We start from the raw sequence: 15,277 nt of genomic DNA on the forward strand, positions 1-15,277 counted from the left end.
CGCGGACGAAGTCGCGGGCATCCTCTAGTTTATAATATTAGTAGGATGGCTAACCTATGGTCTGCATAGAGTTAACAGTATTGTTTCTCGGTGGTCCAGTGGAATTTCTCGGCGGCGTTCGTGGTACATCACAACCACGAGCAAACACCGGTGTTTCGGGTAGGCTAGCTGATGTCTGAAGTTGACCACGGACGTTAGACGAGGTTTCCCGACTCTGACGCTGTAGGGTTCGTCGTCTGGCACCGCTAGCTCCAGTATCTGCAAGTAATATAATATTGTCAGCCCAATTTTATGGAAACCAAAACAAAGTATCTGTGTACTTCACCTTTTAAGTTGCGTATTGACACGTCAGGGTGATTCGCTAGCTCAGTGTCTAACACTAAATGATAGCCACCGAGCTCATTTCACATCGGCTGGTTCTACATTGCTGCTTCACTGAGTAATATCAAAATAATTATTCGTAGAAAACCTTCAATAGATCAAAAATAAATGCCAACCGAGCTTGGTGGCTATCCTTCAGTGTTAGACACTAAGTTAGCGAGTCAGTAGGCTGGAGCATTTGCTTGTACTGTACTGTAACAGTTTGAACTCAAGCGTTACATCCTTGAGTACTGCACTAACAGCACCATTGTAAAATGCTCAAAATCTAATTCCAAATACATAGTTAACTAGTAACATTACAAAATGTGCTCCTAAATACAAAGTGGTAACCGCTAACTGCTGCTATGATAAGCTAGTGATGCTGCTGTGCTAGCTGTGATAATAAAAAGAATACCCGGCTGAGTTTGTTGTGGGCTATTCTCAGACCTGGGCGCGTTTGGAACCCTCGTAGGTTTAGTTTTAAGTTTGCGTTATAATTATCACCACTATATCTTACAAATCTAACACCATACCAGACCATCAATAAGAGTAATTTATTACCTATTTTGAATAAACCATTTGACTTTGACTTAACTACGGCATTGGTTAGTATTGCTACTAGGTAACTATAGTGCGCGACGAGTAGAAATGGGAATCAGGGTATCAGGGGGGACGCCTCGCACACCCGCGCTCGCTCACAGAGGGTTAGCGGGGGGCTGTGCGTGTGTGCGGGGCGTCCCCAACCCGATTGCCATCTCGACCTGTCGCGTACTATACTTAGATATCTTGAGATTACAGAGGTAAAAATGTAAATCATATTATCTCTGTCTTTTTGGTGAGAGAGCTAGCAGTAGCACATGCCAGACCTTCGTTATTTTATAAAAGCTGAAAGTTTGCGTATTGTCCCCAACACATGCTGGAACGATTAGCGACTATAAAGTTTGGATCATGGTGGCTTTGGGAGACAACAGGTAAAAAAGGTATACAAAATCCTTTCCTTTCCATTTCCTTTTGAACATGGTTTTATTAAATTAACTCAAGAGGAAGTTTCTGAATTGGGGTCACAAATACGTACGTCGTACGTGTCACACTCACTTGTGTGTTTCACCTCAACCTTGCAAGTTTTCTTAGACCTTTAGACATTGATTAGAATTGGAAATAGGACATCAAAATATTACATACCAGTAGGTAAAGTTCTTCTGTCTGTTGAACCACTTTTGAAATTACTATTTCTTCTATTCTTATTGAAGCTGGTCTCCATTGATCTCGTTTTAAGGCTGTTTGTGGTATCGCGATGTGGGGGTACTGCGGGGGGTTCTGACGGCCTGCAAGATTTCGAAATGATAGAAACTAACGTATATGATAAAGTGGTAATCTAAAGTGGTCCTACAAAGACATGAGAACGCTATTTCTAGCAGTATTCTGTGACTCTGACTGTGTATTCTGTGACTGGAGTCTGTTCTTGGTCCGAAGGCGGTTTCTATGTCCGAGACAAGTGTTTCCGGTCGAGAAACGAGAATGAGAGCAGTTCCAGCGTGAGTCTCGCTCTGGAGTGGTCATAGGTTTGCTCGAACAGATTGAATAGTTTAGCCTCCATTTATTGAAAATGCAAAATTGACAAAGTATTTTGATCTACTGCTAATTTAAAAGTTATTGATATTTCTAAATAAAATGTAATAATGCTGTGCACTTTTGTTTATTATTTACTAAGTAATGCACGCGACTTCGTCCGTGGTTACGCGACTTAGGTTCTTATAAATTCCGTGGGAACTCTTTGATTATCCTGGATAAAATGCAACCTATGTCACTATCCAGATCTTTAACTATTATACCTACCCATGTAAAAAATCACGTCGATCCGTTGCTCCGTTCGGACGTGATTGAACTTTGAAGGACATACCAACAAACAAACACACTTTTGGATTTACTTACAATATGGGTAGTAACTTGATTCGCAGTCCGGAAATCAAACCGGTACTTTTTGTTTGAAAAAAACTACGCCAAGTGCGGAGTCAGACTCACGCGCCGAGGGTTCCGTACTCGGGTATTTTTTCGACATTTTGCACGATACATCAAAAACTATTATGCATAAAAATAAATAAAAATCTGTTTGTTTTATATATTGTATAGGTAAAGTTCTTTATATGATACCCCACTTGGTAGGTATCATATGAAAGATCGCTCCCAAAATAACAAAGGCTGTTACGCCAAAGTACGATATTTTTGTTTGTGGCATTGTCGCATCCTATTGCTAGGGCGTAAAACATCCTTGCCTATGCTATGAAGTAAAGATATTAAAAATATTTTACATACCTTCTTCTAGATTCTAAAGTGGGTGTCGGTAGAGTGTCGGCTTTTTTGCCGTGTCGTCTGTCTGTGGGTTGCATGATTTCTGTGTACTCATCTTCTACTTCTTGTACAGGTGAGGGCGGCAAAGGTGGGAACTTTGGAGATTCTGGCGTTTGCGGTAAGGGTCCCATTTCGTGACCCATATTTGGCGATGGAGGTAACTGATTATGCCTATATGGATGCTCTACAATTTGAACATTAAGAGGGAAATCGCCTCCACTGGATACTGCAGAATCTGAAGAAGACGGTTGCCGCATTAAGCCAACTGGCACGTCTTTAGCACTAGTTGACTTGTGCATACTATTCGATCTTCTGCTGGACGATCGCTCTCTCCTCTCTATCGATCTCTGAGTCTGAATTTCATTGTGGCTTGATGATTTTTGAATATCGTGTCTTTTTTGTTTATCCCTAGAGCTATAACGAAAATGCTTTTCTAATATATCTTTAGATATTTCATCACAGTACTCGTCCTTATGAATATTCCAGTCTTTTGGTACATATGGGGTAAAAAGTTTTTGGTCCCGACCTTGGCTCAGTATTGCGCTAATATTATTTTCAATTTTGCGAAGCGGTGAAGTCTCACCGCTAGATCCTGGTTCACCGCTTTCTTGGTCTTCCTCTTCCTCGACGGTCGTTATAAGAGCTTGACGACTAGCACTGTTGCTGTCTCCTTCAGCTCCTAGACTTGGAAGCGATATGACACGAACCATATTCGGAGGCACGGTAGAAAGTTCACCAACGGTTTCATTGCATTCTGACGGAGGCGTCTCTTCAACTTTACCCTCTTTTATTAGAGACTGAATATTATCAAAAGTAGAAGAATATTTTTTAAAATCTGTAAATCTAGCCTGCGGAGACAATTTATTTTGAACACTACTATTCTTGGATCCAATAGTAATTTTATCACTATTTACTTGTCTACTTTTAGGACTATGTGCGTAATACTCTGGATTTATGTATCTATCTTGACCATTATTGAGATCCAAACTTAGTCTTGACTTAGGTGACGTAATTTCTTTACTTAATCTAGAATTCGGAGTACAAAGGTCAATACTATATCTAGAGTTTGGAGTGTTAAGTTCCCGACTTAACCGCGAATTTAGGTCAGCACTATATCGCGATTGAGGTAAACTTAAATCCGAACTTGGCCTAGAATTATATGAACCGACAGATCCTGACCCACTTATTGAAATGCTGGAGCCATCTATGGATTTATCGATGCTTCTGTTTAAACTATGACTCTGTATGAGGTTATTGGTCTTATTATTGGCATTTTTATTAAAGGCTGGTAATTGTTTTCGATTCTTGCCCTTTCTAATGACGTATGTGCCTGAAGCAAGATCTTGGGTTCGACGAAGTTCTGGTTCTGCATCCGAAATTGGCGACGCGATGGGTTCGCATTGAGATATAGGTGGGGGTGGAGGCCAATATTCTTCACCCCAGTCGTCATCTAAACGTTGAGGAATGGAACTTGTGCTCGAATGTGATTGATCTCCAGATTTCCTTCGTCGTCTCCCTATAACCTAAAACATAAATTATGAAAAATAGGTATTTTATTCTGACTGAACATATAATTATTATAGGTATCCAAAGTCTTTGATATTTTTGCGCTTGTAATGAATTCCCGGACTAATCTATCAAAATTGGTAATTTGGTCAAAACTTTAGGAAAGATTTTCTAATGGAGTAATTTTAGTTATAGTAGTGGTACCTACAATAATAATAATTTTTATTAGATTACTAGATGATGCCCCCCCCCGACTTCGTCCGCGTGGATTTAGGTTTTTAATAATCCCGTGGGAACTCTTTGATTTCCGGAATTAAAAGTAGCCTATGTCCTTCCCCGGGATGAAAGCTATTGCTGTACAAAATGTCGTCATAATCGGTTAAACGGATGGGCCGTGAAAGGCTAGCAGACAGACAGACAGACAGACACACTTTCGCATTTATAATATTAGTAAGGATTTACCTTTGTACTTCCTGGTGTAAGAAGGGGATCGTCACCATCGAGAGACACTTCCCAAGCAATGGAATTGCGTTTCGAAGGTGTGCTGACTGCGGGCGGCGGTGGCGGGAACGACTCTTCTAACGAGTCATCCGAAAAATGTTCTTCATCGTTGCCTCTGCTCGAACCTCGCAATTTGCAGCTATCCATCACGTCCTCCGAGGATCCTCTACACACTTCTCTATGTCTCTCCATAGAACTGGCGAGAGTACGCGGAGGTAATTTACTCTTTGGCGACAACATTTCCCCATCCGACCTGCTGTCCCTTTTGACGTTTCTTTTATCGATACTCTTACTATTGGATGGAGAAATTTTATACGTCGGAGAATGTGACTGGCGATTATACTGGATGTTAGGTCCAGGATAAATTGTCACCGGATGTTCATTATAAGGCTTGTCGTTAAATTCGCTAGAGAACCCCATGAATGGGAATACCGGAGGATTTTCGTAACTAGGTGATATTTTATTGGTGATAGGCAGAGCAGAATGCCTCGGTGGGAGCCAACTTGGGATACTCTCTGAGTAAGGTGGTCGCGTGCCGTGCTGCAGTGAAGAAAATTTGAACGGAGGCACCGGTGGTTGTTGTAATTGGAAACCATGTGATTCTATATTATCTTTTTCCCATCCGTATGGACGTTGGTGTCTAGTCTTGGGCTGAAAATTTATAACAATCATTGTAGTAATACAGACAATAGTTTAGAAGCGTGGGTGAAGAGTAGGTATGTTCCTATAAACTGACTGAAATTCAAAAGACCAGGGTTTTAAAGTAAGCTCGGTGGAATATTGTCTTTGGAAGAGAATATTTTTTTAACCGCGAAATGTTATTATCTGTGCTGTTAACCATCATAAGCAAATAAGCAATTCTATAGGTATGATATTATTCTATTTACATATTTACTTACAAATGTAGTTTGCGTCGCAGTTGTGATCCCATTGACGCTAATGATAGAGTCCAATTTTTCTTCGGCGCCGCACTTTTCGACGGAATTGGTGCGTTTTGCAGAATTTGCGGGCGATACTCTGTAAGTTCAGAAAATTACTGTTATCGAAATAAAACGCAGGTAGGTACGTATTTTATGCTGATAACATGCTTAGCAGTTGGAAATTGTATTTGTATGTATGTCCTTGTAATTGATAAAGCGATACCTACTGTTGAAAATATTTGACATACAAAATACCAAGTAGTTTTATGCTTTAGCTTTAGCTATATTCAAAGTGGGCCCCCTCCTCAGTACGTTGGCTGTTTAGCGCTGACTATTGGAGTGAGGGTGGTTGCAATGGAATAAGGTGGATATATTGGCGCTTATTAGACAAGGCCTATGTCGAACTATGTGATGACTGCAACGTGTAAGCTATCAACGAATAGGGAGGGCCTTTGATATCTCTTGACCATACTTGGTCCGTCTGGTGGGAGGCTTTGGCCGTGGCCTGCACTACCCTACCGCCAAAAACGTGCCACCAAGCAATAGGTAAGTATAGCATTTCGGTAGGATTAGCATGAATTTAATAAAACTGCCATTCTCCTTCCAGGTTGGCTCGCTAAAATCTTAGACTACATCGTCATTACCACCACACGAGATCTCAGTCAAGCGCAAACTTGTCATCGAATAATATAGTACTTACTTAGGCAATAAGGTAGAAATGATTCTCTCCGCTTCTTCGGGCGGTGGCGGTGAGTGCGGCGATGGCGGATCTGGTGGCGAACCCTCCTCGCGCTCTTCCGTCGGTCGAAAGCCCAGTGCGAACTTCGCTCTGAAAATGCATGGTGAGAACACTGTTAACACACGTATAATTTAGTTTTAGTAAAAGTATATAGATATAGCAACAATAGATATAGTATATAGATGGATAGCAACAATACGTACAAGATTAAGGATCAAGAATTCAAAATCAAAATTTAAGTAGAAGTTCAATCGCTCAAGAGAGCGATGAATTTTTATTCTTGGCCACGTTTGCACACACACAAAATTGTTGGTTGTCGATGGCAACAAAAAAAAATGTTTAATTTTAGTTAGTCGCAACCACGTCGCAATGCATACCGGCAGAGTGGAGTGGAGCTGAGGCTCAGTGTCTTTGTGGCCGGCGTGGAACAACTTCAGTTTTTATGTAATCCATCTATGTCTGATCTTTTGCCGTTCATGCTCATGTATTATCGTTCTTGGAGGTGTGTCCGGCGAGCGGCGGAAATCTTCTACAGTGGCAGGCGTGGCAGGAGTGGCTATAATGGCCGAGATGGCCGGAATGGTACGTTTTTATTCTCTATGTATGATATTGCATTATTATGGTCTCACCTTCTGCCGTTCATGCTCATGTATCCATCGTCCTCGGAGGTATGTCCGGCGAGCGGCGAGTCGTCGTCAGTGGCGGGCGTGGCAGGAGTGGCCGGCGTGGCCGGCGTGGGTGGCGCACGCGCCTCCAACGACCTTGGTTCCCCTTCGTCGTATTCGCTTAACACCTGGTCCAGGAGTTCCAAGGAACGTTGCACGTCGTCGCACCCGCTGAAAAATGGAAAAGTTCGATTTTTAGCTACAATTGTATGTCATTATAATAATTACGTGATATATTGAGCCTAGATTGTATTATGAATGTGTGTCATATAATAAAGAAGTAATTTTAGCTCATCTTTTATGATAGTCGATAAATCTTTTCCACCCGAGCTTAAATGCGAGCTATAAAATTAAATGAATGAGTGTTGGCCAACTTGACAGTTCGCAACTGGTCGAGAAGGCAATCGGGGTAGGAGGCGGGGGACAAACCGCACACCCGCACCCGCGGTATCCCGCATCGTGTTAGCGCTGGGGCTGTGCGGATGTGCGGCGCGTCCCTACCCTGACCCGTCCCTACCCTGCCATCTCGACCTGTCGCGACTCGCGTACATATTAAAAAAATCAGCGTGGGTAGGTAAATTTATTTATATTATTTTTAAAAACCCTAAAATTTCAAATAGGTAAAAAAGTAAAATTACAAAATTCTTTTGAATAGCAGATAAGTCTAATGAACTGTAGCTAATAGTAGGTACCTAGCTAGTAGTATTAAAATATTCTAGTTGCAAGATACTTAATTCAATGTTTATAAAGTTGCTCGTAATTGTTTTCATACTTAAATGCTTTACCACTTATTTATAGTTAATGGAGGCTAGACTCGCTTGAGCCGAGCTAACGTTAAACCAATTAGGAGGCTGCCTAAGTGAGTAAATGACTGAAAGTTATTACCCCTAGTGGCTATTTCTCTATTATAGACAACTTTATAAATCTATAGGTACGGATTTTATTATAAATGTACTCAAATATTGATTTACTTCAAAAGACAGGCACTGTTAAACGTAAATACCTTGGTATTTAACGCAGATTATCTTTAGTATAGGGATTCAAGGTGGGAATTTTATTTTGTTTTATTCTGTTTATTTATCTATGGTACCTGCAAATAATATTGAATTTATAAAAATAGTCTGAAATAAATCCTTTATCTTTACGAATAATTAAAACTTGAGGTGTGTGTTTTATCTGTAATTTCGAAATAACTGCCTTTTAGCTCATAAGTATTATAATAATATGGTTATTAAAAACAATATGCCAAACTCTCTGTTTGTGTTGACCGTCGCATCCGTGTCCGCAGGTATCTAATGTAGACTACATTTTATTTCGAAAAACAAAGTTATCTTAGGGATTTTCAAAGGCCTAAATTCCGAAGTTGTGTACAAAACTTACTTACATTTCAGATAACCTATCTAGTTTGAAAAGTATAGATTTAAGTATAATAAAAGCGCAGCTATTTTATCATCATCATCATGATCAACCCATCGCCGGCTCACTACAGAGCACGGGTCTCCTCTCATAGTGAGTAGGGTTTTGGCCATAGTCTACCACGCTGGCCATGTGCGGATTGGTAGACTTCACACACCTTTGAGAACGTTATGGAGAACTCTCAGGCATGCAGGTTTCCTCACGATGTTTTCCTTCACCGTTAAATCAAGTGATATTTAATTATTTAAAACGCACATAACTCAGAAAAGTTAGAGGTGCGTGCCCGGGATCGAACCCCCGACCTCCGATCAGAAGGCGTCCTACCGACTAGGCTATCATAGCTTCTATACAACATTCTTCTAGTTATAGTATAGGTTCTATATATTTATGTAAGTAAATAACAGGAGTAGATAGTTTAAAAATGAAACGTTGAAAATTCCTTATGCTTGTTCGTCGCATTCCAAGTAGCTTCAGACATAATTTAGCGTAACAGGACGAGGTCAGGCAGCCAATTCCCCGAGATAATGTTAAATTGAAATCATTTCCTTCAGAACGTTTCCTGTTACGGCGCCATTAGAGGATAACTACATAAATATGTCGGTCTATTCAGTTCATCACACACAATTAGTTACACAAAAAGCTTTCTTCTCGAATGTCATTTGATTTTAGATTTTAAAAGGACCCATTAGGTATATAGATTACTAGATGATATCTATCTGCCACTGTCTGCAGTTTAAAAAAATTCTATTAATTATTTCATTTCACGGGTTAAAAATAACCTATGTCCGTCCCGAGATACAAGTCAAAATCGGTTAAACGAATGGGTCTTTTAAATCCCGTGGAACCCCTTTGATTTTACGGGTCGTGAAAAGCTAACAGACAGACACACTTTCGCATTTATAACAGTAAGTAATTACTATACATAGTGTCAATTAAAAACTGATTCATCTTGTTGATAATACGGTGAAATAACATCTTTAGTAGGTACCTACATGTTATTTTACCATTATCACCGTGAGCAGCACTAAGTGGTTAAATGGTCTGTGATCATCAGTACTGTTAAAGATGAACTTAAAGGATTTACTATATGATAAATTTAAAGGATTTACTACACACTTTTGATAACTTTTTATACATTTTACAAGTGTTTTTATACAACAAGCGTCACCAGAGAGTTTATAGATCCGCCCAAAGCATAGATACCTAGAAAACTGTCAGAGGGTTAGGACGTGCCTACACTATCAGCAATCTACCTAACACTACATATAAACTTAGTCAGCTCGAAGCGTCTGTCTGATTTAAGACGCTCATTTCAAAAATATTGAGCGAGTTTTACTCAATAAAACCAGCTCTTGAACTGATTATATTTATTTACCAGCTGCAATTTCCCAATCTTAGTTCAGTTTATGGACCGACAACAGAAGTTTAAGCTCAACTACTTAATTGACAAAGTTTTGTACAATTTAAAAAGTAGGTAGTCGTATTTCAGTCGGGCTTGTAAATTGCAAATTGTACCTAGGATCAAGTTCAATGTTATTTAAATCTAGTCTGTTCCAATTTATAGCCAGTGTCGCTCGGGATGATGAAAGATAATAACGATACCACATATAAAGTATCTGTTCCAAATCTGTTCAGATATTTAGAAGTTATGGTGGAATAATGACACCCCAATATACATGAACCCTGAAAATATTAAGTATTACGCGGAAAATTTAACTCCTCACGCGCCATTTTAACTTTATGTGTCATAGTCTTTATTTCAAAGGTGAACCGTAATTTTGACATGACCGTTGAGCTATAGAGCTAAAATGGCGCGTGAGGAGTCCTGGGACAACCCTCCACCTCCCATGGCCCCACCAACCTCTCGGTTATATGGGCCGAATCGCGGGAGGGCGCCCGTTCGGTACTTGCTCTTGGCATTTTCCCGGGGCGCCTTCTTCACTCCCTACAAATTATTTTGTCTTTTCCTTGTCCCTTATGCTCACTCTCCCCCCTTGGGGGCTAGACGTCACTAACACAGCTGTGATCTCCGCTGCTGCTCCTCCGTGGTGCCGGCCTGGCACCTGCACGCTCCGAGCTGCTTCGCCTCTTATGCCAATGGTGCGCGAATTCCCGTAGCCGGTTGTAGTTCCCCGCCGATGAAACAAGGTCCGTGTAGAAGACCGGCCCCGCTTCCCCGCGTACGATCCCATCCAACATCGTCACTCGCAAGTCCTCATATAGGGGACACTCCCACAGCACATGGTGCCTATCCTCGTCGCCAAAGCCGCACTCGCACGCCGGGCTCTCGCGTGAGGAGTCATTTTGTAGGGACTATAATACTCCTTTTTTGGGCAGTCGTGTAATAATTTCTTGCATTAATTTTCCGGTGATTTGTTTACTCTACGCCTAATTGATCTATGGCAAGTTTTTGCGTACTGAGTTGAGAAGACGCTGCTCTGTCTGTACGCGCGTACACGCTCGTCATCGCCGGAGGTCGACGCCCGGGGGTGCACCGGGGGGCGTTTTGCGCTTCCGCCTCACTGCACTCATTTCCGCATAAACAGTGCCTACCTGCCTTACTCCACCAAGAAATAACCTACGGATTATTATGACAGTATAAGTCACATTGAAATCGCTCGTAACATTCCCTCGACATGGTTACTAATTACGATAATATATCCACACTCCACAGTCTACGCCCATGTTAGACGGAACGAAATAAAATATAGGTACGCTATGGAAATAGGGGCTTAAACAGGTGAGGTTGCTGTGGTCTAATTACATGGTAATTATAAAAAGTTGAGATAACTAATCAGCGCAAACTGAGCGGGTTAAAACGAACGCAATTCGAAGTCCCCCTGCGAAGTTTCGAAAGTGGAGGAGTGTGGGTGAAATAAAACAAAGGCACGCGCCCGCCGCGGCACTCATGCTGAGTGCTGCTTTGTGGAAGCCGGGGCGATACAATGTAGTCCGTACACCAACACGTAAGCCCATCCAGCGCACAAACTCCCGTGTTAAAGCTTATTACTCCCGTGACATACACTGACATTTAAAATATTTTTCTAAGAGGCATAAAACACTTTCATGTGTGCGTTAGGAAAATCTGGGGAAACCATTACGTAATGAAACGTATAGGTATGGCGTAACATCAAAGTTTTGGTCACGTACCAGTTATATTTTCTCTCGGTAATTAACCTGGGCGTTATACCTATTAATTTATTACCCGGGTCAAATACTGGAAAAATACTCTTACACTTTAGGTTCGTCTCGAAAAATTCCAACTGGAATTTCTCACTTGTATGGGAGACGCTTAATTAGTTGGCGATGTCTAATACCTACTGGCAATAATGTTTTTTTTTCTTCATATTTTGTGGGCAAAAGCCTTTAACGTTTTTTAGTGGGTGAAAACAGCTCGAACACGACGGGGATCATTAGAGGCGAACACTAATGAAGCTCTCGATGGCTGCAGATGTAAGGCGCCTCGGCTATCGAAGTCTCCATTCGTGTTCATATATGTACATTGTACTCGAGAGGATTCTTTATCTATCGATGAGCGAACGGAAAAATAGTAGGTAAGTAGAAATATTGTGCAACGATAAATGAGGTTATTTACCTAAATCATTTGTAAAGATAAGGAAAGTTAGTAAGTATTGCGCGAAAACTAGGAATCTTCGATTTTCAGAGGAGGTTTGCGTAGCTGTGTTTGCTGGAATTACTGTTATCTTATGACCAACATTTTTAGCCAAATAATTCATTCACATCTTTTTCAGCTCAGACTCACACCCTGTGAAACTCGACCGTTCATCATCATCATTAACGTCAACCAATAGGCTTGCTGCTGAACTTGTGGGGACGCCACGCCACGATCTAGCGCCACCTGGATCCAGCGGCTTCCTGGGACTCGTTTGAGGTCGTCTGTTCACCTAGTGAGGGTCTGTCAACGTGCTTTCCGGTACGATGTTGCCATTCTAACATCTCCCCCAGACTCTATCGGACTCCAGAGTCGACGACGATATTCCTTTAAACTTTTCTAATGATAATGAATTATGAAATGTTCAAAGAATTACACGAAAATCTAATAACATCCTAATTCCCAGTACTACCTTGTTATGTTCAGCATCCCAGCGATATAAAAAAAATGTGAACCAAAATATTGGCTATGGATTTTTTTACTGCAGCATTTGATTGAGAAAGTATGGCGTAGAACTCAGTGCAGCGCTGAGAGCTTATCGAGAGCTGGCGTGAAAGCGGCTCTTCTTTGAAAGGGGTGCTTTGTGCCCGCCACTACAACCACTTGGTAGCAGAGTACATACATCCTTTAATATGAATAGTTATAATGAATGCTGCGCCAGACGCGTCGACGGGGTGCTATTTGATGTGACAAATAATACTTTTTGTACACGACGGCACGCGTTTAGAGTCTGTCCCGTGGCTGTGTACCCACGTGCTTCCTTCTTTTGAAAAGTATAGAGTAACATTTGTATGGTTTTATTCTTAGGTTTGCGCTTGTATACGTCTGACAATGTAGCTAGGAAAAAGTATAAGTAACTCTGAGTGTAACTTTTTAAGTCAACAGCAAAATACGTATACGTGGAATTTCCAACCCTCATACAGAGCCGGACATTTTTATTATTCCTCGTCGTCAAATTTACAAAAGTATAGGTAAGGGGTTTTCATTGGTTTTTCAGACCTATATCTAGGACTTGGTAATAGACAAATCATGATTTACCATCGAGATATGGATTGATTTATACAGTTTAGTTTGATTGTTGTATTTTTCGAACGTTGTGCCTTTTTGAGTTTAAAATAAATTATCATTACATCAGAAATCTCCAATTTAGATTTTTAGCGAACGGTAATTTTTCATAACGAAATTATATAGACCTTTGGTGAACTCATGTTCTCACATTGATGTAGAACCTTTATCGAAGTGTTATCAGACAGCATTACTTACGCAAGCGATCTTCAACTTTCTTGTGTCAATAGTGATATACTTTCAACCAGTTTTAATTCTGTAATTTTAGTTACAATGTCTTACATTTTTGTATAGAAGCAGGCGTTACTTTGCGGAAGTCCATGATATGCAATGAACCAAAAACTCAGTTTGCTGTAATCCGCTGAAACAGGTCAACTCTGTATGATGCACGTCGAGTGTGTTTTGAGATTTGTGTGGTGCTGCGTCGTGGTGGTGCGTATTGCTTGCCGTGTGGCTGCTTTTCCTGCATGGTTAGCAGTGGGAGGGCGGGCGGTGCATTTCGCATGCTGCATGTTGCATCATACAGATTCGACATGTTTTAGCGGATTACAGTAAATTAAGTTTTTGGTTCATTGCATTCTTACATTTTTATTAAAAAAATGCCTAATGGCCAACCCTCTCGAAAGGGTGAACTAACCCTTTGCTATCTCCCCTTTTATGATGATTTCATGCGCTTTACCTCAGCTTCACCCTGACACCATATGTCGGATATGAAGGTTAATGTATCACTATCTATCGAACAAAAAGCTATGCAAATGCTATGAAATAATTAGGCACCTACCTACGAGTATATATATATCTATGTTTTTCTGGGAAAAAGAACTGCAAATCATTGTAGTCTTTACACAGCTTTTCTGCTGTTATCACTTAGGTAATAGGTACTTAATGTTAGGGTTCCGTTGACAAACAAGGAGGGATATAAATGGCCTAGTTGTGACAACGTAAATCAATTGATTGCGATAGTTAAGAAATATTGACAAAGTCGGTAACAGGATGGGTGACCTATTTTGGAGGTCCCCATTTTGGCCTTTACGTTTCCTCCGTGCCTTGGGTCAGTTCCGGTTATTGTCATTAACATCTGGTAATAATTGCGAAATCTAGTTCTTTTAGTTGGGTTTATCTACGCGGAAGGATCTGGGAACACACCGCATTAGTACCTAGTACCTACCCCAAGATAACTCCTAACATTATACTTAATATGATTAATGGAAAGAAGCTACGACCCTTAGCAATGAGGAATACGACTATAAAGAAGAGGATAGACAAGTAGCACCTATTGTCATGTCTGTCCGTATGTTTGTCAGCCTTTCAAATCTGTAAAACATAGTTAACATAGAACCTTTTAACTCTACATACTCGTAAGTACCTACCTACCTACTTGCCTACCTACATTTTCTTAAACAAAATATTAGTCAATTATAATGCTCACATTTTGTTACGCTACTACATAAATTCGTCGAAGAAAATTGAGCTATTTAGTGAAATGTCCTCGCGAGCCGGTCGGAAGGAAGCGTCGAGGACTTGCCAATAAAGCGCGGCGGCTATAACAACACCTCGCTCAAACAGCTGCCGGAAGCGATTTAGCCCCTTAAGAGCGTGGTGTAAGGTTGACATTTCTAATAAGCACTTTGTATTATCGGCTGCAGCGGCTTAAAGCAATTTTGTGAGTCAATATTGAACTTTCCAAGTCTGGGAAACGATGTGTCCCTTTCAAATAAATCAACTACCTACCTCTACCGGATTACTCGTCCAATTCCAAGAGGGTTAGTGTCTTAAATATTATGGAATTTATGTTATTACTATTGATTCGTAGCAATATTAGACAATCAAGCATTAGGTACATCAACATAAACAAACGTTAGGTACATCTCAGTACTAATATTATAAATATGCCAAAGTGTGTCCGTCCGTCTGTCTTCAAGCTCTCCACGGCCCATCCGTTGAACCGATTTTAGCGAAAGGTATAAAGTTAGCTGGCATCCGGAACGGACATACTTAGACTACATTTTGGCCCGAAAAATTGAAGGCATCATCTAGTTTGAAAATAATTTGCAAAACAATCATTTTGTTTATATTAAGCAAT

General features: G+C 40.7%; 1 protein-coding gene across 2 annotated transcripts in view; it reads right to left on the minus strand.

Annotated features, from left to right (window-relative positions):
• LOC117983741 (serine-rich adhesin for platelets) overlaps positions 1 to 15,277 on the minus strand; it is a 195,834-nt gene that overhangs the window by 42,415 nt on the left and 138,142 nt on the right. For both annotated transcript variants that reach the window (XM_069498101.1, XM_034970355.2), the window contains exons 5-11: positions 7,005 to 7,211; positions 6,337 to 6,465; positions 5,616 to 5,733; positions 4,678 to 5,367; positions 2,674 to 4,232; positions 1,543 to 1,685; positions 55 to 258 (exon numbers count right to left, since the gene is read on the minus strand). In XM_069498101.1, coding sequence (XP_069354202.1) covers positions 55 to 258; positions 1,543 to 1,685; positions 2,674 to 4,232; positions 4,678 to 5,367; positions 5,616 to 5,733; positions 6,337 to 6,465; positions 7,005 to 7,211 — 3,050 coding nt within the window. The remainder of the gene's footprint in view (positions 1 to 54; positions 259 to 1,542; positions 1,686 to 2,673; positions 4,233 to 4,677; positions 5,368 to 5,615; positions 5,734 to 6,336; positions 6,466 to 7,004; positions 7,212 to 15,277) is intronic.

The sequence above is a fragment of the Maniola hyperantus genome, chromosome 1 (genome assembly GCF_902806685.2).
Source record: "Maniola hyperantus chromosome 1, iAphHyp1.2, whole genome shotgun sequence".
NCBI lineage: Eukaryota > Metazoa > Arthropoda > Insecta > Lepidoptera > Nymphalidae > Maniola > Maniola hyperantus.